The following is a 22,302-nucleotide window of genomic DNA, read 5'->3' as shown; positions in this document are numbered from 1 at the left end:
TGTTTGATTTTCAAAACCATTCATGCAGCTGTTGACCTTCAGTTGCCCCTTCCTGTTACAAACCCGCTGTTGGCTTTGCCTTGTGAAATAGTTGTTCGGGTGAGAACCCCCCTGGTGTCGCCTGACTCAAGAACGGTTTTGCCACATATCCTGTAACTTTGGGCTTCTTCTGATGGGCTTTGAAGTGGTGCCTTACCAAGGGCTCGTAGGAAGTCACAGGTACAATGCGGTAAGTTGTGTTTCCGCTGCTGGTTGTTACAGAACCACCTTCAAGGGACTTAGGGAGCTTTTTGGTGAGGTTCTACCTGCTCATACATCCGATTGAGTTGTTACGCTCGTCAGAAAGCTGCATCTGTAAACCCTGGTTGTTATGTGTGGGCTCCCTGTCGGAGGTTGCCTCAGTCTCTTCAGGTAACATGTGGAGACCCTTGCTAATGGTGGCTCAAAAAACAGGTACAGGGACCTGAGCAGCTCTGCTCGGTGTCAGCAACACTGCACAGGCTTGGATGGAGCATCAGGAAATGTTCTGCAGGAGGGTGGCACAATCTGGGACGGGTCTCCAGAGGGCTGGTGGATCTCCCTCTTGAAGGTTTGCAAGATCTGGCGGGACAAAGCCAGGCCTGACCCCCTCAAGGTTTGGCTGCGGGCGGGAGGTGGGACTGGAGACCCCTTCTGCCACCCTCCTGTCATTCTCTGATTGTCCTTGTGTTTCTTGCAGGAAGAAGAAGGTGAGGATGCAGATATCTCTTCTGGTCCCTCAGTCATTAGCCACAAGATGCCTTCCGCCCAAGCCTTTCATCATTTTGCTCCTCGTTACTCTGAGATGGGCTGCACTGGGATGCAGATGAGAGATGCTCATGAAGAAAACCCAGAAAGCATCCTCGATGAACATGTCCAGCGTGTGATGAAAACACCAGGCTGCCAGTCTCCAGGACCTGGCCGCCACTCTCCTAAGCCACGGTCCCCAGAAAGCGGCCACTTAGGAAAGCTGTCAGGGACACTAGGAACAATTCCTCCAGGACATGGCAAGCATGCAACAAAATCAGGAATGAAACTGGATGCAGCTAACTTATACCACCATAAACATGTCTACCACCACATCCATCACCACAGCGTGATGAAACCAAAAGAGCAGATTGAGGCCGAGGCCACTCAGCGAGTGCAGAACAGCTTTGCTTGGAATGTAGATTCACATAACTATGCAACAAAGTCACGAAACTACACTGAAAACTTGGGCATGGGCCCTGTCCCCATGGACTCGTTAGGCTACAGGTGAGTCCCAAAGCTGTGGCTTCTCTAGGAAGCTCTTTCATAAATGGGCTGTATCGTGCCAGTGAAACAGGGTGGTTAAACCACGTTTTCTCGTTAAAGCCTGTGCTGGGAAATGGTTTAAGGGCTGCCCACTGCTCTTCCTCTTTAGAAATGGCTATGTTCCCTGATGACCTTTATAGACCCCTTTTAATGTCTGTGATCTGGTGCTGAAAGACACCTTCTAACCAGGGTTTTTAATGGCCTTAGTTGTAATGTAGGTTTTCTGCTCCTTGAAGGAGTGGAGGTGCTTAGAAATTGCAGATGCTGGTCTGCTTCCCCATGTATCAGGAGTTGCTAAGTATAGAGCTGTGCCTCGGGGTCTGGGTAACCACTCTCCTCAGGTATTCGTGACAGGACAGAAACTCTCTCCATATTGCAAGGCCTGACCCACTCACCAGAAAAGCTCCTTTCTCTTCTGTCGAAGCAGTGGACGCTGTGGTGCTGCCATGGCACCCTGTTCTGAGGGGACGTTCTCTGGGGCAGGGAACCGTCTGCCCCAGAAAGACATAGAGATGCCCTACGGCCTTTTGTCCCTCTTCCCTTCGCCCTTTGAATTCCTGCATCCCATCTCTGCTGAGAGGGAGCAGCCTCAGGGGAGAGCTGTGCTCACCCCAGCTCCCCCAGCTGCTGAGTTTGGGGTGATGCTTTGCAGCATACCAGGGGTGGGATCATTGGGGATGATGCCTAAATTTTCCCTGTTTGTTCAGAGCTGTTGCTTCAACAGAGCATGAGTCTGGCCATGCTGGGTCAACCCAAAGCCCCGTCTAGACACAGGACCCTCTCTAGCATGGACTACAGCACATATTAAGGGGAATTTAAGAGAGCATATTCAGAGCTTTACTTCCTCTGGCACAAATTCACAGTTCCTGACAGATTAGGGGCTGTGCAAGACAAGAGTTTGCATCTCAACAGTCTTGTTTGGCACCACCCTGTGGTGGCTGGTCTGGCTCCTTGTTGAACCCAGCTGGGCTGCTGTCCCCCTACCCCCGTGGCTGTGCCTGTGTCTCTGGGCTTATTACAACCTGCTGAAAAAGGTCGTTTTTTTGGTTTGCACTGAAAACGTGCTTCTGGATAAATTAATTTGATACCTGCTAGGTCTCATGTGGGGAGAAGCAGAGAAGCTGTCAGTTTACTCTGCCTTAGGAGATCTTCAGCAACCTCTCTCCAGGTTTTTTCCCTAAAAAGTCAGCCAAGCTGCCTGGGGGCCTGTTGCTCCTCTGTGGTGTTAAGGTTGTTTTTCCTGTATGGAGGGAAGGTCCTATGGAGTGAAGTGGGTGGATGATTAGGGTGGTCCCATGAAGCCACAGGCTGTGACGGGTCAGCATGGGTGAATTCTGCATGGCCTCATGAGCGTGGGGCTGCCCGGCTGGGCACGTGGGCCTGCGTGTGGGCAAGGGGCTTCTGCAGGAGCTGTTCCTGCAGCCATAAGCAGGGCTGGAATGTCAGCTGCTACCTGGAGCCCGTTTGGCCACCGTGTTTGACGTGGCTGGGCTTCCACCCTGCTGCGGTGTGATCTTCCACTCTGATGTGAAGCCTCAGTTCAAGTCAGGGTGAGAAGTGGATGCTGGGCACGACAAATCAGCAGTTCAGGGTGTCAGCGAATTAAGAAAGGGCTCAAGTTTCAAACAGTGTCTGGCACAGAAAGGCAGCTGACGGATTGCAGCCCCAGAATGAACCTCATGCTCTGTAGCTGGTTGCTGGATGGAGAAACCGCTGTGCCTGGGTCTGGCCAGTCTGCTTTAGCCTCAACCACGGCATGGCTGGTTTGAGCTGTGGTAGAGCCAGGGGGCTGTGCAGGGCAGCCAGGGCCACCGCCTCAGGCAGCACCAGACCCTGGCAGGGCTGAGTAAGTCTGGAGATAGATGTGTCCATCCTCTGCCACGGTCTGTGGTGGTTTGGCTTAGGCAAAACGCTAATGTCTCAAGCTTTGTTCTTGCAGCGGGAAAGCAAGTCTCCTCTCAAAAAGAAATGTTAAGAAGACTGATTCAGGGAAAAGTGATGGTGCCAACTATGAGATGCCAGGATCTCCTGAAGACGTGGAGAGAAACCAGAAGATCCTTCAGTGGATCATAGAAGGAGAGAAGGAGATCAGCAGGCATAAGAAAACAAACCATGGGTAAGGGCTGGCAGGGCGAGGGGTCTTCACACTGTTGTGTTGTGTCCCCTGCACAGGGCACGTGTGTCTGGACTGTCTGGCACTCCGCCTTGTTCCTGGAGACCTTGGGGAGACAAGACTTCACCAGACACAAGGGTTTAGGCACTTTGGAGAGTGAGGATTGATCAGGGGCTGTAAGGGCTGTTTTTGTGGTTGTGGTAGGGGAGGGTTGCAGCCCCAGGAGAATCTCACAAATTGCTGCTGTGGTTCCAAGGTGGATAACACAGCGTGCAGTAGGCAGGATTATTCCTTTAAGCATTTGCTGTCTGTAAATACTCCTGCAAGATGCTGATAGAAATGCAGAATCTACTGTGCTGGAGTCATGGGTCCTGAGGCAGCAGTTCAGCGTGGCTCAGGGTTGACCAGCGTTTCAGCTTGCTGGGAACATCCTCTGGGCTGGCCTCGCCTGCCTCGAGCAGAGCTGAGGACACAGCTGGCTCAGGAATCTCTCTGGAGCTGCACAGATCCTCAGGCACAGATCCTCAGTCACAGTCTGGTCAGGCTCTGGCAAAAACCAGCTTGTTGGGTGCCAACGAGAGGGGTCTGGGGTCTTGTCCCCACTGGTGCAGTGGCACTGAGTGGTGGAACTGCTGGTGGTTTCTTCCATGCTGGGCAGTGGAAGCCAGGGCGGGTTGCACTGTGGGCAGCTGAGGCCGAGCGCCAGAGCCACGGACGGTGCCAGGTCAGCAAGGAGCCCGGCAGCAGAGTCTGCCCCTGGGGATGGGGAAGGACGAGCGCATCCCTGCAACGTACCCTTTCCTGGAGCTGCCGAACAGCGGCCCATGGAGAGGCTCCCAGCCTGGGAGGGCGTCTTCTGGAGCAGTGTCACAAATGGTGGAGCTGCATTTTGCTGGTTTTATTCTTATGTATTGTATGCTTGATGAGAGCCCTTAAACAAACCTGTGCACTTTGTGTCAGGGTTGGGTTGCTCACCCTGATGTCTCAGGACTTGCTGTCCTGAAATCTCCTCTAGAGGTGGATGGTGGTCCCCTCTCCTTGGAAGCTGTACTGTAAGGAACTTCCAGTTGTGCCCATGTGCAGCTGCAGGAGCAGCTGGTCCATCTAGGAGTGACAGTGCACCACAGCAGAGCCACCCGGCGGTCCATGTAAAACCTTTGTGTTTGTGTGCAGATCTTCAGGTGCTAAGAAGCAGCTGTCCCATGATATGGTCCGACCCCTCTCCATCGAGCGACCTGTTGCGGTGCATCCATGGGTCAGCGCTCAGCTCCGGAACGTCGTCCAGCCTTCTCACCCCTTCATCCAAGATCCTACCATGCCGCCCAATCCAGCTCCCAACCCACTCACCCAGCTGGAAGAAGCTCGCAGGAGGTTGGAGGAAGAGGAAAAAAGGGCTGGAAAACTTCCCCTTAAACAAAGGTATGGTGATACGGTCCGGTTGTGCATGGGAGGAAAGGGGGGTACTGTTCTGAAGGTGGGCAGCTAAAGGAGATGTCCACTCTGGTCTGGTCTCCAGCTCCCAGCATCAACTGCATGCAAGCCTGAGCAGGGAGGTGAGAGAAATCTGTCCCAGTCCCTCTGATGTGGTGATGCAAATGCCAAAACCCACCATGAGGGCCTGGGCTTGTGGTTTGTGGCTGGAGAGGCTGGAAATGCCCATGGGAGGGTGGGGAAGGGGCTGCTGAGAGCCTGAGGAGAGGCTGGGCAGGGGGAACATGTCTGGAGGGACATGGGATGGGAGAGCTGACTGACTCTCCACTCATTCACACGTGTACAATGGTTTCAAAGGTTGGTGTAGGAGCAGAATTCAGCATGACGCAGCAAAATTAAGTGCAGGACAAGATATTTTTGCTCATTATCTGCATCTCTCGCATCCCTGTGTCCTGCTGCAGCAGCAGTGGCTGCATGGCCCTGTCCAGGTCACTGCGTCTTTCTGGGACTCAGCTCCTGCCTGTTGCAGAGCAAATTCTCCTGCTCCTGTGTTAAGTGTCAGGGAAGGTTGTTCACCAGACACATGGAGCTCTCAGATGAAAAGCGTTTTGGAAGTGCTAAATAATTACTGTTAACAGCTAAAAGCACTTAGTGCCTTAAAAACCTTTCACAGCTTTATAGCTGTATTCTGAGAACTTGAAACTTTGACATCTGACTCTTAGAAATACGAATGTGATTTTAGAAAGAAACTCTGTTAATTGCCAAGCTCCGATTATTTTTGCTTGCAGTGACCATGTAGCAGACTTCTGTGTATTTATATCAGAGCACTGATTGAAAGCCAGGTAATTAGAGGGCTCTGCCAAGTCAGGGTAAGCCAAGTTTATTTGTCCTACCTTTCAGTTGGTATAACTAAATAGGCTTTATTAGTAGAGTCGGTTATAGTCATATGAAATTCATGCACCTTCCCCAGAAAAGTCTAGATGCAGATACGCACTTTGGAAACATCAACCTGGGCTAAATGAATATACAATTAATACTCTAGTACTAATTTGGCATGTATTGTAAGTGTAGCTTTTGTAAGAATCCCGTGGCACTGTGGTAGGTGCGGTGCAGACCAGCAGGAGGACACACACTGGGCTGCTCTGCATTCTCTGCCTCCCCACAAGGTCCAGCTCTTCTCCTGGTGACACAGGGTCCCCCGATGTGCCCCATGCAGGGAAAGCCAGGGAGCTGTGTTTGCCGGTGGGGAACTGCTCATGAAAAGCAAATATGCCTGTGCCAAGTAGCAGGCAAGAATGGATGCAGTGGTCCCCAGGGATTTTGGGGTGTTGAAATCTCTCTGCTGGGTTTTGGCAGGATTGGGTGCTCTGGCTGGAGTACACCTGAGACAGCAGCTTCGTAGAGAGCTCCTGCTGTGGTTGGCACAGGAGCCTGCCTGAAAACAGATCCCGCGGCTCTTTGGAGAGCAGAGGAGAAATGGAGAGGGGAGCTTGTGAAAAAAACATTTATTTCAGTCGGGAGCTTTGGAGAGCTCTGGGAAATTTGAGCCAGTGTTCAAGTTTGTCAGCAGCCTCAGGGAAGCGCGGTGGCCTTGGCAGGAGAGGTGGAGGTGGGCCCGGGGCTGTCCTTGAGCTTGAGCTGGCTGCGGGAGGAGAACGCAGCGTGCCGGCTTTGCGTGCCCAAGCTGACCTTGCCAGCACGGTTACCCGGCCCAGCAGCCGCTCTCCTTGGCACAGCCCTGGCCAGCAGCGCCCTTCCCCAAATCCCTGCCTGTGCCCTGCCGGGGGGCCAGCAGCCCCGCTCCCACCCAGCACCGCCCCGTCAGAAATACAGGAGGTATCTGCAGTGCCTGCACTGGCAGTTGTAAATATTATTTCAGATACCACACTTCCGTTGCAGAAAAAGCCTTTCTCTCCCTGTTCTGCAGTGTTTGGAGGGCCACCGATGTCTGAGATAGCCACCTGGCTGCTGCTAGCAATGCAGGGTTACGTGTCTGGTACTGAATGACTGGCAGATCCAGTGTGCCCAGCGTTGGTGTCCCAGTGACCATCAGGTTTTTCCATGTACAGTGAGGTTTTGAGCCATTTTCTGTAGCTCAGTGTCGCAGTTCAATTACGTTCACAGCTAGATGAAGTAATTACTACCAGCTCTTCAGAGAATAGATTTTTGCCAGCAGTGAACATTAGCCTGAGCTCAGTTGGGAATTAATTGGGTTGGGCTGAGCCTGGAAGAGGAGCAGAGCTGGCAGCTGGGACACCTCCCGAGGTGACATCTGCTGCATGCATTTCAGGCTTTCCAGAGCTCTCCAGCCCCTGGGCTGAACTGGACCGAGCTGGTGCCCAGACTTTGTGTCCCTGTCACAGCACCACTGGGTTATGCGGCCAAGAAATCAGGAAGGTGGTGAAGTGCAGATGCAATAGATGGAGCGGGGGCTGCAGTTTCTGTGCTGGAGAACATTTGTGCTTGTGACACATGCAGCAAGGGGGGTGATCCCGGGAGGGCAGGGTGGTGGTACCTGGCTGTGTTTCTGGGTCACACTGCTGCCAGGAGATGGGTGCAGGTGGAAGCCTTAATGAGGCAGGGCCCAGAGAGGGTCTGGTTTGGGTAAACCGTGCTCTCAGGAGATCTCTTGGCGATGACGAAAGTGAAGGCGGTTGTGTTGTCTCATTCTTTTGAGAGGAGCTCTTGGAAAATCACATTTTTGGTGATTCTGTATTTTTAACTCTCGCTCTGTGGAGCAGTGCAGAGTTTCTGCTTTTGGGCATGATTTTCAGACACATCTCTGCTCTGGAAAGAGGTGAGCACTGAAACTGGGCTGAGCACGTTCAGAAATGACTTTTCAGGGATACATTGGCAGGAGGAGGAGGAAGGAGGCTCCCAGCTGCTAGCACGGTCCCCCTCTTGCTTTGAGCGCAGCAGAGCTTGGGGGTGTCCTGTCCATCTCCCCGGGTGAAGGAGAAGGGCAGCCCTGGCTGTGCTGCCTGCACAGGGCGCGGGGGTTTGTCCCCACATCCCCGGGTGTGCAACAGCGCTCTCTCAGTCACAACTTGTTTCTAGCAGGATTAAAGAGAAGCTCAGGGACCCTGAGGTTTTCCAAACCCCTTCAATTAACTTTGGCTCGCAGAGTTCACAGAATCTGCCTGAATTTATGACCCATTTTTCCTTTAAATGCCTCATTTTTTTTTTTTTTTTTTCCAAGAATGACTCAATTCCTTAATGTTTTTCTAGCTAAAGGGCATCCTGTGCTGTGGTATGGGGATGGGAGCGGCTCCGGGGGCTCTGCTGGCACCAGGAGCGGACCCTCACCTCTCAGGGCGCTGCTTCTTCTCCAAAGGTCTCCCAGGCAGAACAGGAACCAGGAGGGTTGTTCAGCTGAACTTCAGACCTCTCATGCCTTTAGAAAGACACGAAAAGATAGCACCTGGTCTTGTTGGCTCTGCCCGCAAGCCGGTGTTTAAAGGTTAGGGTCAGCGTCAGTTCCAAAACTGTGATTACCTCATGTGCTTGGCAAATTCTGTTTTTTATAGCAACTTTCCAGTCATGTAAATACAAAATTATCTTTTTTATCCAGCATGCTTTTAAAATATTTTTTTAAAAGCTGCCGAATTTGCTGTATGTGACTTTGAAAGAGAGGGCTGCCTCTGGCTCAGACCACAAATGCCAAGTTGCCAGTTTGCGTAGGCTGCTCCAGTGTTTGTGCAGCATTTACAGCACCCCAGATGAAAGGCTTCACAGAAGGGCAAAGTACCCTGAGTGTTGATACTGCTATTTTGTCAGCCTCTCAAAATGGGGTTAGGACTGGGCTGACACTTTTGGTCTAGTGATGGCACCATGTAGCAGAACCCCAGTGTGTGGGCTGGAAGCAGAGACCAGACCAACATCCTGAGAGTCAGGAAAACACGGGAGGTTTAAAGTCACCGAGGTTTTGGGGATGGTGGCTGCCTCGCTACTCTGTCCAGATAGCGAAGCCTCCAGGGCACGTCCCGCTGGGAGCTCCATCCCCTCCAACCTCTCTCTGCACCGGGAGAGGTGCCTGGGGAGCTGCAGGAGCAGGAGCGGTTCTGGCTGCGCAGCCCGGCAGATGTAGGTCCGCAGAAAGCCGTGCCGAGCTGTTTTGGCCACGGCAGCAATAATCCTGAGTAGTCTGAGCAGTGTTTGCGTTACGGTCCCCAGGCATGCTCGGTGTGCGTGAGGAGCGTGCTGCTGCTGCTCTGGCTGCTGCCCTGGCTGCTGCCCTGGCTGGGGTGCTCACCGGTGACTCTATCCCCTCTCAGGGCCCGGGGCTGGGTTTCTTCAGCACAAAGGGGCTGAGCTGGAACCTGTGCCCTCCTTGTAGCGGCAGCCTGGCCTCATCCAGCCTTTCCAAGTGCTGTTTGCTACTTCACCACCCTCAGTGTGCAGCTGTGTGCCAAGAGAGCCGGTGGTCACAGCAAAGAGTGTTCAGGGACCACACTGAAGTTCCTCCAGCCCATTTCTGTCACCTCTGGTGGGGTCTGACACCCACTGCTGGCCTGGGCAACCCCAGAACCCACACTCAGCAGGTCGCTTGTATTTTTTGCACGGCAGGTTGAAGCCCCAGAAGAGACCAGGCAGTGGAGCGTCCCAGCCATGCGAGAACATCGTGGTTGCTTACTACTTCTGCGGAGAGCCGATCCCTTACCGCACCCTCGTCAAAGGGCGCGTGGTGACGCTGGGACAGTTCAAGGAGCTGCTGACCAAGAAAGGGAACTACAGGTAAAGGCTGCTCCCTGTGTGCGGTGTGGTGCCAGCAAACTGTCAGCAACCCCTGGCAGATGCTGCTGCCAGGACATGGCAGTGTTGCCCCTCCCAAGGCAAAAGAGTGTGGTGGAGGTAGAGTGGGAGCTCCTGGAGGTCCTGACAGCCTTCCACAACGGCTCCTGCTAGTTGTGCTGCAGTGGGGATGTGGCAGTATAGCCAAGGCTGTTGAAGAGGCAGGTTACAGGGTCGGGGCAGGTTGGGTTTTGTACCAGAAATGTCTTGCATCACAGTTTGCAACTTCAGCAGAAGCTGCTGAGCTGCCCTGTGGGGCCCTCACAAAGCCCTGGGCTGGTGAGGAGCAGTGTCAGACCGGTGGTCAATGATGCTGTGAGGAACCCCCCGATTTCCAGAGCCACTTCAGCTCCTCCCAGACTTTCCTCCAGCGAGGATAGGAAGATTGGGTCCTGCCTGAATCCCAAAGCAGCCAGGCATGGGACATGTAGCTCTCCAAATTCCCCCTTCCAAGTGGAGCTGCCATAGAGAAGCCTGCCTAGAAACACTCCAGCATCATCAGTGTCTCCAGCCTCTGCTTTTGGGAGAGCTCCGAATGGGCTTGGGTTCAGGGCTGGAGCTTCTGAACGTGCCAACACAGATCCCGATCGCTCTGGTTTGCTCACTGGGTGAGGGCAGGGGCAAAAGTGTGGCTGCAGTTGCCTCCATGTCAGGGGGAGCCGCTCCCCATGCACCATGAGCTCAGGGGCATGGAAGGGAGTTGTACCCACGTTTGGTGACCGTGGTATCCCCATGACCATTCACCTGCTCTTTTTTGTCCTGTCTCCCATGTTTCTGTTTTTTTCAGGTATTACTTTAAGAAAGTGAGTGACGAGTTCGACTGTGGTGTGGTCTTTGAGGAGGTGCGGGAGGATGACACCATCTTGCCCATCTTCGAAGAAAAGATCATCGGGAAGGTGGAGAAGATCGACTAGGGTGCCATGGCATGAGGACAGGACTGTGAAAGACTCCGGGACCGGAGGAGAGGGCCTGGGGCGGATGCTGGCAGTGCCACTGCCACGGGTGCTGGAGGACACAGCCAACTCCGGCACTGACCTGGGCGAGCTCCGGGCTGCCGGTGGGTGACGTTTCACCCCAGAAACCTGCCGGTGGGAGCCTGGGCTCCCTCTCCATACCGACTATAAGTGTAATGTAGCATTGTACAGTGCATTAGAAAGTGTAATATGACCTTGTTTACTAAAGCTGCATATTTTTGATATATTGTAATAAAAGGAAAATATTTCCAATGTCACAGTGCTCTTATGTAAATGTAAAACATACAGGTACTGCAGAATGTGCCCAAAGTGTACAGCCATCCCTCAGACTCCGTCTGCTCCTCGCTTTCACTTCACCCTGCCCTGCTTCCCGGCGTGGGTGGCTTCGGAGCGCTGCCGCTCGGGAGGGTCTGTGGTCCCAGCTGGCCTCTGAAGACTATTGAGCCATTTGGAACAAGTTGGTCTCTCGCCGCCCTGGCAGCCGCAGCGGCTGGACATGGTAGGATGAGGTTTTTTTTTCCCTCCTGAGCTTTCTTATGACCAAGTAAATCCCTGAGGGATAGAAGGGTCGGTGCCAGCTCTGGGGCTGGGGGTTCCCCCCAGTGCGAGGACTGGCGAGGAGCCAGGGCGGCAGGCTGGGTGCTGGTGTCCCGTGACCTGCACACTGGTGTCCCCCCATATGTACCCTGCCCCTGGAGAAGGGTTCACCCCCCAGGAGGGTGCTGTGTCTCTGCAGAGGGCCGGTACCTGTGTCCCCAGCACAGACATGCCCAGGCCCCCAGCGCCAAGCTGCGGTCAGGGAACTCCCTTAGGAGAAACTTGGTAGGGGAGGGAACTGAAGAGACAGTGTGAGGACAAAACCCATCCTTTTATGAGTCCTCTGTCTTTTGTTGGCTTGTGTCTCAGGAGAGGCCATGTGAGGGCACTGCAGGCCACTGCCGAGTGCAAGGCAGGTGTTGGTGCCAGTTCGTGGGGCTTGTGAAGAGCCAGGTCACCCCATGGGGCAGCCAGCACCCGGGGAAGCCTCCTGGGCTTATTTGGCTGCAGGCCCTGTCCTCTCCCCGCTCCTTCAGACACCAGCGCTCACCCACCCACACAAACTGGGGTGGGTTCTGAAGCCGGGGGTTCCACATCGGCGCTCTCCCTGCCCAGCGCTGCTCACAGCTGCGGTGGTGCGTTGGAGCTGCTGGGGCCCCTGTGGCACTGCGCTGGGACACGACTCAGCCTGTTGTACATGTCACCGAGTGCCTTTAAAATTACGGTTCTGAGACTAGCCTATACATGACATCCAACAAAATCCACAATCATATTCAGCCCGGGAAGAGCGTTATGAGCGGTTTCCCCCCCCCCCCTTTTTTTTTTTTAAGTTCTGATGGTGTTGTGTCTGGTGAGGTTGTTAACATGCCCGGGATTTCCGTCTCCCCCTTTTTTACTCAGGGGGTCCCCTGTAAATATGTACAGTGGCCGCGCGACTCTGGCGACGTCTCCTCTGCATTCTCGTGTGCTGGCTTGTACAATGATCTTTTCAAAGGTACTTGGATAAGTTGAAATAAAACCATGTCCCACTGCCTGCTGGTTTCTTCCTTCCCCGCTGAGCAGATGCCCAGGCCCCTGGCAGCCAGCTGGGGTGGTGGAGGATGGGGTGGGTTGGGCAAAGGGCCCTGGTTGTGGGCTTGGGCACGTGGTGGGGCTGGGGTGTCTGTGAGCTCCCTTGAGGGGTGTCTGGGCCGGTCCTGGTCCAGGGGGACCAAGGTGTTGCCCTCAAAGAAATTGCCCAGGATCTGGGATCAACAAGCCCAGGGAGAGGGGACAGTACAGGGTGTTCTGGGAGAAGCTGGGGGGGTCCCAGGGGCTGCAAGCCAGGCTTGACCGTGGCGAGCCCCATGATGGCTGGGACAGCAGCTCCTGGGGCTCCCTGGGGCTGGCAGACGACTGGAGTCCAGGCCTGTGGTGGGAGAGCTTGCCTGGGAGCCACGACCAAGGGACCCCAACTGGTCCCCCCATCACCTTTGCACCAGCAGCTGGCTCTGCTGTGTCCCCAAGGACACAGAGTTGTTTCCACAACGTGCACCCCGCGGTGCGGCAGAGCCACAGACACACAGAGCCCGCATCGTTTCCAGGTGGTTTATAGCAGGAGCACGAGTGGGACGGGGCTCATAGCTCATCCCGGGATTCGGCCGTCCCAAGCGAACTCGGCTCCTTGCTGCCTGTGCTGTTCTCGGGGGTCTGGGACACCTGGAGAAGACGGTGGTGAGGCATGGACAGACACACACCCCCTGCCTGTCCCTGTCCCCATCCCAGAGGAGCTGATCCCGCCCAACCACGGCTGGGAACTGTGTTGGGATGGGGGGGCCCTGGTGTGGGGGGACCTCACTCACTGCAGGTGGCTCCTCGGGCAGCGTCCCCCCATTTTCCAGGAACTTTGAGAAGGTCTCCACATCTCGGGTGCTCTTGTACTCAACCATCTGCAGCCGTGGGATGGAATGGAGATGAGGGGTGACCTCATTTCCCAGGTGCTAGCAGAGCCAAAGTGGCCCTGCAGATGCCCCCACTTACCTTCCTGCCCGGCCCCGCAGGGAAGTAGTGCAGGGTGGGGAAGCCATTGATGGTGATGTTCTCCAACTCGTTGGCCGTGGCATCCAGCTCAGCGATGACGATGTCCTCGTGGTCCTTGTAGCGCTCGCCCAGCTCCTCCCAGGCGGCTGCCATGGCCTGGCAGTGGGAGCACCACGGCGCGTCTGCGGGACGGGCACAAACCAGGGGATCGGGGCTCTGCCGGGGTCAGGGCGCAGCATCCGCTGGGCAGGGGTTGGGAACGTGACTGGGGGTGTCACAGTGGGGGCCCGAGTCCCGTGCAGAGCTTGGGGAGGGTCACAGGCAGCCCTGGCACTTACAGAACTTAACAAAGACGTTCTTGGTCTCGTCGAACGCCACCTGCTCAAAGGTCTTCCCCACCAGGACTTTAACGGGCCGTGTGTCCCAGCCCTCGGGGGGCTCCGCGCTCAGCAGGTAGGGCTGTGGGGACAATCAGGACAGCCACAGCCTGGGGTGAGTGTTGCCAGGGCCCCATGGGCACAGTATGGAACAGGGGGACCCCAGCCTGTAGCCAACAGCGCGCCTGTGCTGCCTTTCAGACCAACTCTGCCACCATCCCATCCCTGTGTGCCTCCATATCAACAGTCTCCTGATTCCTGTCCCACAACAAACCCCCCCCAAATCCTCAGGCCTCACAGCGCAAGCATCAGCGAGCAGGTGGCTGGTGTTCACCACACAACTGCCATCATTAGGCCTCAGAGTTAACAGCCCACCGCTCACCACCAGGAAGCATCCTTGGTGTCAGCTGGCACCGTGTTGCATCCCTCACCTTCACCTTTCCATCCAGCACCGCCTGGACGAAGGTGCGGATGGCCGCCTCCGAGAAGGCGTCCTGGTCCATCCGGTACTTGTGATTGTTCTCCATCTTGACCAAGCGCAGGGTTGGGGCGTCAGTAGGTGTCATGCCGAAGAAGGGCAGGACGTGAGCACCGTGCCCAGTCACGTCCACCACCACAAAGAGTACCTGAACAGGAGGTGGGTGACACTGAGGCTGGGGTGCCCCATGGTCACCCCTCCATGTCCCCACCATGGGATCTCCTCACCTTGCCCCGGAAGGCACCGGCAGCCACCCGGAATCCATCCCGCAGTGCCAGCTGCACCGGTGAGGACTTGTTGAGGAAAAGCAGCATGTGGTGGGGGATCTTGGCACCAAATATCTGTTCAGAGGTCTGAGGAGGAGGAGGAAGGTGAGGGCAGGGGAACATGGCCCTTGTGAGTCCAGAACAGGGATGGGGATGGGCTGTACCTCGTTGGTGAACTCCATCACCAGCTCCAGGCTGTGGACGCGGAGCAACTGGGTGAGCTCAGCCACATCCAGCCCCCGGGCTGGGTCCACGGGGAAGTCTGTCCGTCCCTCGTCGAACTGCCGGGGCCAGGGCTGGTGAGGGCTGGGGGAGCACCAGGACAGCCCCACCACCCCCCTGCCACCCCCTCACCTTCTTGAAGAGGCAGACAGTGTCGGCTGACAGCCCATACACCTGGAAGAGCTCAGCTGCCTCGGCCACTCCGAACGGCACGTCCACCACCTCGCCGGCCACCTCGTAAAACGCCTGGGCTGCCTGGCCCTGCAGGTCCTGTGCAGCCGCCCTGTGAGCAGCCACGGCCACGGCCCCGATCCAGCCCCCACTCACCACAGCCCACCTTGAAGAAGCCGATGACCACCAAATCCTGGGAGCTGATGAAGGCGGCGGCGGTGTCGGTGTCCTGCAGCAGCGTGGCTCTGGGGCCGGCCCGACGCTGCATCCAGCGCACGATGCCCTCAGCGTCCATACGGCCTGCCACGCAGGGCAGGGTCCTCGTGGTCACCCCGGCCACCCACCCCTCACTGGGCTGCCACACAGACTTTCTGCCCCCAGCACCACCTGCCATCACCACCACGGCACTGCCAACACCACTCCATGCACCATTGCCATGCTGTCACCTGCCCACCATCACCACCCCGCACTCCCCACCAGGACATTGCCACCCTTCCCATCATCACCCCCTGCCACCTGTCTTTGCATGCCAGCCCACCCCAGCACCCATCGTGGCATCCCGCACAATGGATGCCACGGTCACCGTGCAGTGCCACAACCATACCGGTGTAGGCGAGGGGGTGGGTGCGGTTGCCGTCATGGAAGAGCTTGAGTGTGGGGTATGAAGTGACGCCAAACTCGCTGGCCAGGGCCTTCTGCGCCGTGGCATCCACCTTGCCCAGCCGTGCCAGGCTGGACTCGTTCTTCAGCGTGGCGGCTGCCTGGGCAAAGGCCGGGGCCAGCCGCTCGCAGTGCCCGCACCACGGCGCGTCTGCAGGCAGTGGACAGTGTTGGCAGTAGGGACGGCCCCAGGACAGCTTTGGGGTGTCCCTGGTTCCCAGGGTGGGCTCAGTGGGTGGCTGGGGCACAGAATGGCTGCATGAGCCTGTTGGGCTCCAGCTCGTGCCCCTGTCCACGTCCCCTGCACCAGGGCCCATGTCCCACACACCCACCATGTGTCCCCCATCCCTGCTACATCCCTATTATCCCTCTGCCTGTGTCCCTGCTCCAAGTCCCTGTCTCTGTTCCATGCCCCACACCCCTGCCCTGTCACATGCCATGCCCTGTGCCCCTCTGACCCACACAGCCTTGTCCCTGCCCACACCACCCAACCTTCATCCTGCACCCATCCTCTGCCCCATTCTGCACCTGCACCCCTGCCCTGTACCCCACGCCCCTGCCTGCACTCCTGCCCACAGCGGGGACACTTACAGAACTCCACCAGCAGCAGCTGGTGCTCATTCAGGGCACGGGCAAAGTTGTGCTCATGGAGCACCAGGACGTCGTCCTCTTCCCCAAGCTCGTCCGAGAGTGCTTCATCATCCTCCTCCACCAGCAGCAGCTGGTGCTCATTCAGGGCACGGGCAAAGTTGTGCTCATGGAGCACCAGGACGTCGTCCTCTTCCCCAAGCTCGTCCGAGAGTGCTTCATCCTCCTCCTCCACCACCACCTCCCCATCCTCCCCCTCGCCCCCCAATACCAGGCACAGCCAAGCCAGTGCCAGCAGCCAAACCAGCCGGGTTCCCCAGCCCTGCATGGTGCCAAAGCCAATGTCCAGGGGGAGGACACAGATAAGGGCCCCAGGGCAGGTGGTGCCGCTCCCCTGGTGCTCGTGGCCCTTCGCTACTGGCTGCCCGGCACCAACGATAAGGCAGCAGGACCAGGTGGCTGTTTTCCAGCCACCTGTCCCCACAGCAGAACCTGCCCTGCCAGCGGGACAGAGGCGATGGGGGCACAGACACATCAGTAAGAGACCAGTCTGTAGGGTTTAATGGCGATGGAAGAGCACAGCCTGCGACCGGGTGGGCAGCTGGGCACGGTGCCGCCACGGCAGGGTCACGGCCCTGGGCCCAGCGATGGGGACACTGCGAGGACCAGGTGGGCGTCAGTGTTTGAAAAAAAAAACCAGCAATTAAAAATAACTTTGGTTGCTAAGACCACGACTGTGGGTGCCCACTCGCTAAGGGACCCCCCACACAGAACCCTTCACATGACCGGGGCAAGCACTGTGGTGCCGGTGAGGGGTCCCCCCAGGATGGCAGGCACCACATCCCCGAGCTGGCGGTGGGGGGAAACCAGGGTGTGATGGGGGCTCAGTCCTCCCAGGCCTTTTTTATGCAGAGGCCCCACTCCCAGGAGAGATGCTCCGTCTTGTCATCGTCGGTGATGAGGGAACGGACGTGGTAGGAGCCCCGCGCCAGCCAGCCCCGCGGAACCTCCTCCGCTGGTGTCACCACCTCATACTCCTCGGCCCGCGGTGCGTAGCTGCCCACCATGAAGACATCGCGGTCCACTGGGCAAGAAGGGGAGAAGGGGGATGGGTGAGCGAGGCCGGGGTGGCATGTCCCCCCCACCCCCCCACCAAACCCAGACCCCCTACCCCACTTACCTGGCCGGCCCCGGCGGTAGGTGAGGTGCAGGCACCGCAGCCCACAGACGATCTCCCTGTTCACCTGCAGATAGAGAGCAAAGGCACCATGGGTGCTGCCCCATGGCATGGTGCTCCCCGCCCTGGGGACCCCTGGCCTTGGGGACACCCACCTGTAAAGCCCCATACTGACCCGCCAGGGTCCAGCCTCCTGGGCAGGGTCGGGCACTGAGCAGCATCAACGGTGGCAAGGACACCCAAAAGGGACAGGAACCCTGGGAAGGCAGGGACCCCTGGGAGGGGTAGGGACCTCCAGGGACCCCTGGGAAAGGCAGGGACCCAATGTGGCTGGGACCTTTAAGAGGGGCAGGGACCCAGGGGTGGCCCAGACCCCTGAGAGGGGTAAAGACCCCAAGGTAGCAGTGACCATCAAGCATCAGTGATGTTGAAGGCAGCAAGGACTCCCCAGGTGGCAGAGACCCAGGAGCGCAGAGACCCCAGGGTAGGCAGGGACACAGACCCTGGGGGTGAGGGGCGTGGGGCAGGGACGCCCCAAGGCAGCAGGGACAATGGGGAAGCAGAGACCCATGGGTGGCAGGAGGGATCCTGTGGGGCAGTGACACATGGAAAAGGAATCCAGGGGGAGTAAGGACACCATGGGTCAGGGTGTGAGGGCAGGGACCCAGGGCAACAGGGACCTTTTGGGGCAGGGACCCTGGGGTGTAAGGGCAGCAAGGCCATGCCCAGCCAGAGGTCACAGGGCACCATGCATCCGCCTCACCTTGAAGGACACCTTCACCCTGTAGTCCACCCCCTCCTTCAGCACAAAGGCTCGGCCCCGCAGCACCTCCAGGTCTCCTGCGTGGGGAGACAGCCCATCAGCCCAGCACCCCTTGCCCCCTTCCTCCTCCCATGGGTGGCCCCACCGCTCACCTGTCAGTTCCATGGTGATGGGCCCGGGTGCCTGTTCGCACATCAAGGTGAGCCTCGTCACCTGCACGTTGGGCACGCTGGCATCTAGGGACAAGTGGCAGGGCACAGACCTTACCCACCTGTGCCCATCCCACTGCCATTGGCACCTCCATCCCAGTGCAGCCGGGGGGCTGCCCATGCCCCCTGTAATGGCACGACGGGCCATAGTGGCCATGGTGGAGGCATTGTGAGCCAGCGAATGCCAGGCAGGGTGCAGGAGACCAGGGGTACCTCAGGCCAGCCCCAAATTTGGCCTTTGGGGTAACAACACATTGAAGGGGCTCAGCCACAGGTAGCTCCGGTTTGGGTGCAATGCTCCTGGCATAGGCCAAGAGGAGTGGAGAAGACAAGGCAGCACATGCAGGTAAAGACATCCTTTGAGGCAGACACTGGCCTAATTCACCCCACCAGCCCAACCTGCACCCCACCAGCCCACTTGCACCCCATCAGCCTGCACACCCCCTCAGCTTGCATACACCTCATGCACCCCACTGGTTTGCACAAAGCCTCACCAGTTTGCACAACACTCCCCCAATCCTCATGCACCCATCAGCTACCACACAGAGGTCCTGGGCCCATGGAGCACCCCAGGATGGCCCAGGCCCCACAGACACTGAGGGCAGCACCAGGCTGGGGTAGGTGGCTTCTGTAGGTGCCATGGGGAGCAAGGGACACTGTCTGGGCACCGACAGCCGTGCCATCCCAGCCCCCGCAGCTGCTCGCTCCATCTCTGTCATCCCAATGAATTTCCCGGTCCCCTGTAACCGTTCCTATGGAAACTGCAGCGGTGATCCCGTAACCAAGGTAACCGGGGTCCCCGGGCAGCCGTTACCCTGTCAGCAGGGGGATGCCAGGGTCCCTGCGCAGGCGGAGGGCACAGGCTGCCCCCGTGGGCGATGCCAGTCAGGATGTGCCCTCCCTACTGGGGATGCCCCATGGGTGCTGAGGATGCCTGAGCTCCCTGAACCCCCTGAGGCTGCATCACCCGGTCTGGGTGCCAGGGTGCCTGGGTGCCCAGCTGTAGTGGGCAGTCCCCAGCCTTACCCACGGCAGCAGGGATGGCGCCCAGCAGCGCCTGCTTGTACTTGCGCAGGCTCTCGTCCCCTGGGTCCAGCTCCTGGATTTCCTGCAGGCTCTTCTTCTCTGGTGTCTTGTATGCCAGGGCCACGTCGGCATCCTCCTCCTCCTCCAGTGACAGCATCACCCCCTCCTTGTCAGCCATGATGTCTGCAGGGGACAGGCAGAGGCAGTCCTGCCACCCCAGGGACACCCCAGGGGACACCCCCACTCTGTGACACACTGGTTCTTGTGGGCAGGGGGTGGGTGAGCTAGAGATGCCACAGTTGGATGTGGGCAATCCCCTGTGGGTAGGTGAGCTGTGCCCCTGCTCAGGGCCATGGGGACACCGCTGGGGTCCACATCCCCAGGGCCTGGTGGCACAGCTGAGACCCGAGGCTTTGCCACCAGCTTCATTTCCGCAGAGTCATGGAGCAAGACAAGCTGATGCCTCCGTGGTGTGCACAGCCTGGGGGGTGCCTGCAGCCCACCATGGCCTGCAGGTGTCCTTCATGCCCCATCACCCGGAGAGGTCCTTGTCACTGCCCCATGGTCCCCTCCAACTCCAAAGGGAAGCCACCAGCCCCGTGTCCCAACCCAAACCACCAGTGGCTGCAGGGAAAAAAAGCCAGCTCTGGGGCAAACAGTGGTTCTGGTGGGTGGCAGGCTGCCAGGGGGCACAAGGACAGGCAATGTCCCCATAGCCCCTCACTCTGCCCTGCCCACTACATCACTCTCCCACCCCCTTCTGACTGCAAGCACTGAGCTCCCCAAAGGCCCTGGAAACCCCATTCCTGGGGACACAGCACAGGGCAGGGTCCCACTGTGCTGAGCCCCTGGGGCCACAGGGTCAGCTGTGCAGGTCCCCGGGCCAGTGGCAGTGACTGGGGCATGGAGCAGTGGCCCTGCTGCACCTCTGGGCACCCAGCAAAGGCCCCAGCACCCCAGCTGGCACGACACCATGCGGCACCGGGCCACGCTGGCTCCCAGCCCAGGGATACACCCGCCCAGGGCTTCGCCCAGCACCCCGTGGGTGTCAGGACAGAGTGGCGGGTGCTGGGTGCCACAGGTCAGGCTGCAAGGTGGCAGAGGCAGCGGCTGGAGGGTCCCCCGCCCCTACAGGATGCTCTCGTCCCCCTGGGCCTGGGGTGATGCTCACTCCTGAACGCACATGGTACCCGAGGTGATGCTCACCTGTCGGGGACCCGGGACGATGATCCCCCCAGGGCGATGCCCACCCCGCCGCCCCCAGGCGATGCCCATCCCCGGGGCACCCGGGCGATGCCCTCCCGCTGCGGGGACGCACTCCCCCGGCCCGGCCGCCGCTCACCTCGGTAACACAGCGCCAGCCAGAGCAGCTCCAGCAGCTGCCCGCCGGCCTCGCACACATCCAGGCCGAGCATGGCCGGGCCGGAGGGGCCCAGCGCCCCCAGGGCCGGGCGGGGAGGTCGCTGCCGGGGCCCGAGGTGCGGCTCTGCCGATCTCAGCGGCTCCTCCGGGTCCCGCGGCCGCGCTCCTCCCGCCCGCTGCCGCCGCGCTCGGCGGTGCCGGCTGCTCCGCTGCGCTCCCCGGCGCTCCCCGCTGCGCTCCCCGGCGCTCCCCGCTGCGCTCCCCGGCGCTCCCCGCTGCGCTCCCCGGCGCTGCCCGGCGCGGCCCGGCGGGGCGGCGGCGGCGGCTCCCGCAGACGCGGCGGCTCCGGTGCCCGCCCCCGCCCGCCCCCGCCCCTCGGCGCCGGGCGGCTCCAGCCCCGCCGCTCATGTGCGGTGAGACTGCAGTGAGCTCATCCGCCGTGCGCGGCCGCGCAGCGCCTGCCCGCGCCCGACAAGCACCCGGTCCGCGCTGCCCGCTCCGTGCCCACAGCCCCACAGCCTGCCAACACCTTGTCCCCAGTGTCCGCACCCTGCACGGATACTGCCTGCAGCCTCAGTGAGCTGCCCGCACCCTGCCCGCACTTCATCCCGCACTGCCCACACGGTGCCTGCACCCTGCCCACGCCCTGCCTGAATTGCCCACACCTTGTCCACACCCTGCCCGCACAACCGTTCGGACTGCCACAGTGGTTCCCCCCAGGCTGCACCTGGCAGCCCACCGGCTCAGCCCTCCGGGGGACCGAGGCCAGCCCTACGTTCCCCCGACCCGGCCAGTGGAGCCGCGGCCCCGGGCGGCGCGGGCCGGGGGGACCGGGAGCCAGAGGGTCAGACTGTCGGGCCCGTGGGCAGAGCAAGGGCTAGTCCCGGGTACCGGAGCCGCGGCTGCCATGTCCCCAGGGTCATGCCCAGATCCAAAGCATCATGCCGGATAAGCTCCAGGACACCCTCAGGGCCTTGCCAGCATTACCCCAGGGTCATACTGAGACACCCACGGCATGATGCCGGGCTCAGCTCGGGGAACCTGCCAGGATCCCACCGGCGTGACTCTGGATTCATGCCCCAACCCCCGCCAGCGTGATGCCGGGACCCCCCCGGCACCCTGCCGACATGACCCCGGGTCATGCCTGGACCCCCTCCCAGCATGATGCTGGGGTCTAAGCCGGGACCCGCTCGGGTCATGCCCGGACCCCTCCTGCGTGATGCCGGGGTCAATGCCAGGACCACCATGGGACCACTGGCCTGACACGGGGGTCATGCCCGGACCCCCAGGTTGAAGAGGAGCTGCCAAATTAACGTATACTGTGATTAAGTTGCGAAGGACGTACCCATCATTAATCAATAGACATGACGAATGCTTTCTAAGTACCCACCAAAGGAAGGGGTATTTTTCAAGCCTTAGATTCTCTTGCATGACAAGCTAGGGGCAGACGATTAAGTGACATATTGTTTAGAAGCAGAGTATTTAGCTTATGTTTAACTAGAAATTAATAGGTGCATTGTAAGTAAGAAACTAATCAATTACTTATGTAAGTGAGCACTAGTTCGAAGAGCTGCGAACATGGAGGGGTCAATCAGGGGACACCTGAGAAGATCACCAGAAGCCCCCCACGAAAGAGACTGTGGTACCGGTAATGAGCCACTAGATGGCAGCAAAGACCGATAAATAACTAAATCCATTTTTACGTAAGAATTTCCTAGTAAAGGTACATTCTGTGCTAAAAATCCTTAAAAATTGTAATTAAGACGCAATAATTGTGCGAATATAAGCAATGCAAGAACATCCAGTCGTTGGAGCACTCATGGAGGG

General features: G+C 58.5%; 3 protein-coding genes across 5 annotated transcripts in view; 1 reads left to right on the top strand and 2 right to left on the bottom strand.

The window, feature by feature from the left end:
- AXIN1 (axin 1) overlaps positions 1–12,188 on the top strand; it is a 69,761-nt gene extending 57,573 nt beyond the window's left edge. The window contains exons 6-10 of the mRNA XM_065850981.2: positions 719–1,272; positions 3,251–3,427; positions 4,598–4,843; positions 9,422–9,589; positions 10,434–12,188. Of these exons, the coding sequence (XP_065707053.1) occupies positions 719–1,272; positions 3,251–3,427; positions 4,598–4,843; positions 9,422–9,589; positions 10,434–10,560 (1,272 nt within the window). The 3' untranslated portion in view covers positions 10,561–12,188. The remainder of the gene's footprint in view (positions 1–718; positions 1,273–3,250; positions 3,428–4,597; positions 4,844–9,421; positions 9,590–10,433) is intronic.
- On the bottom strand, positions 10,811–16,473 carry PDIA2 (protein disulfide isomerase family A member 2). 2 transcript variants are annotated; one of them, XM_071814965.1, is made up of 12 exons: positions 16,123–16,473; positions 15,942–16,017; positions 15,295–15,501; positions 14,857–14,990; positions 14,652–14,789; positions 14,462–14,578; positions 14,259–14,384; positions 13,985–14,179; positions 13,515–13,635; positions 13,177–13,358; positions 12,999–13,085; positions 12,730–12,855 (listed from the first exon to the last, which is right to left on the bottom strand). In XM_071814965.1, the coding sequence occupies exons 1-12, from the start codon at positions 16,471–16,473 to the stop codon at positions 12,775–12,777; spliced, it is 1,815 nt and encodes a 604-aa protein (XP_071671066.1). In that variant the 3' UTR covers positions 12,730–12,774. The 2 variants fall into 2 exon arrangements, with proteins under 2 accessions (XP_071671065.1, XP_071671066.1); XM_071814964.1 differs by lacking the exons at positions 15,942–16,017; positions 16,123–16,473 and having other exon boundaries at positions 10,811–13,085; positions 15,295–15,801.
- Positions 16,474–16,476: 3 nt separating this feature from the next.
- Positions 16,477–20,722, bottom strand: ARHGDIG (Rho GDP dissociation inhibitor gamma). Of its 2 annotated transcripts, XM_065850754.2 has the most exons (6): positions 20,456–20,717; positions 19,114–19,296; positions 18,031–18,114; positions 17,879–17,955; positions 17,119–17,182; positions 16,477–17,022 (listed from the first exon to the last, which is right to left on the bottom strand). In XM_065850754.2, exons 1-6 carry the CDS (start codon positions 20,526–20,528, stop codon positions 16,823–16,825), a joined length of 681 nt encoding a protein of 226 aa, XP_065706826.1. In that variant the 5' UTR covers positions 20,529–20,717; the 3' UTR covers positions 16,477–16,822. The 2 variants fall into 2 exon arrangements, with proteins under 2 accessions (XP_065706826.1, XP_065706825.1); XM_065850753.2 differs by having other exon boundaries at positions 17,879–18,114; positions 20,456–20,722.
- Positions 20,723–22,302: the final 1,580 nt, after the last annotated feature.

The sequence above is a fragment of the Patagioenas fasciata genome, chromosome 15 (assembly GCF_037038585.1).
Source record: "Patagioenas fasciata isolate bPatFas1 chromosome 15, bPatFas1.hap1, whole genome shotgun sequence".
Taxonomy (NCBI): Eukaryota; Metazoa; Chordata; class Aves; order Columbiformes; family Columbidae; genus Patagioenas; species Patagioenas fasciata.
The sequence above is the reverse complement of the archived record's forward strand: the minus strand, read 5'-3'. Positions and strand labels throughout refer to the sequence as shown.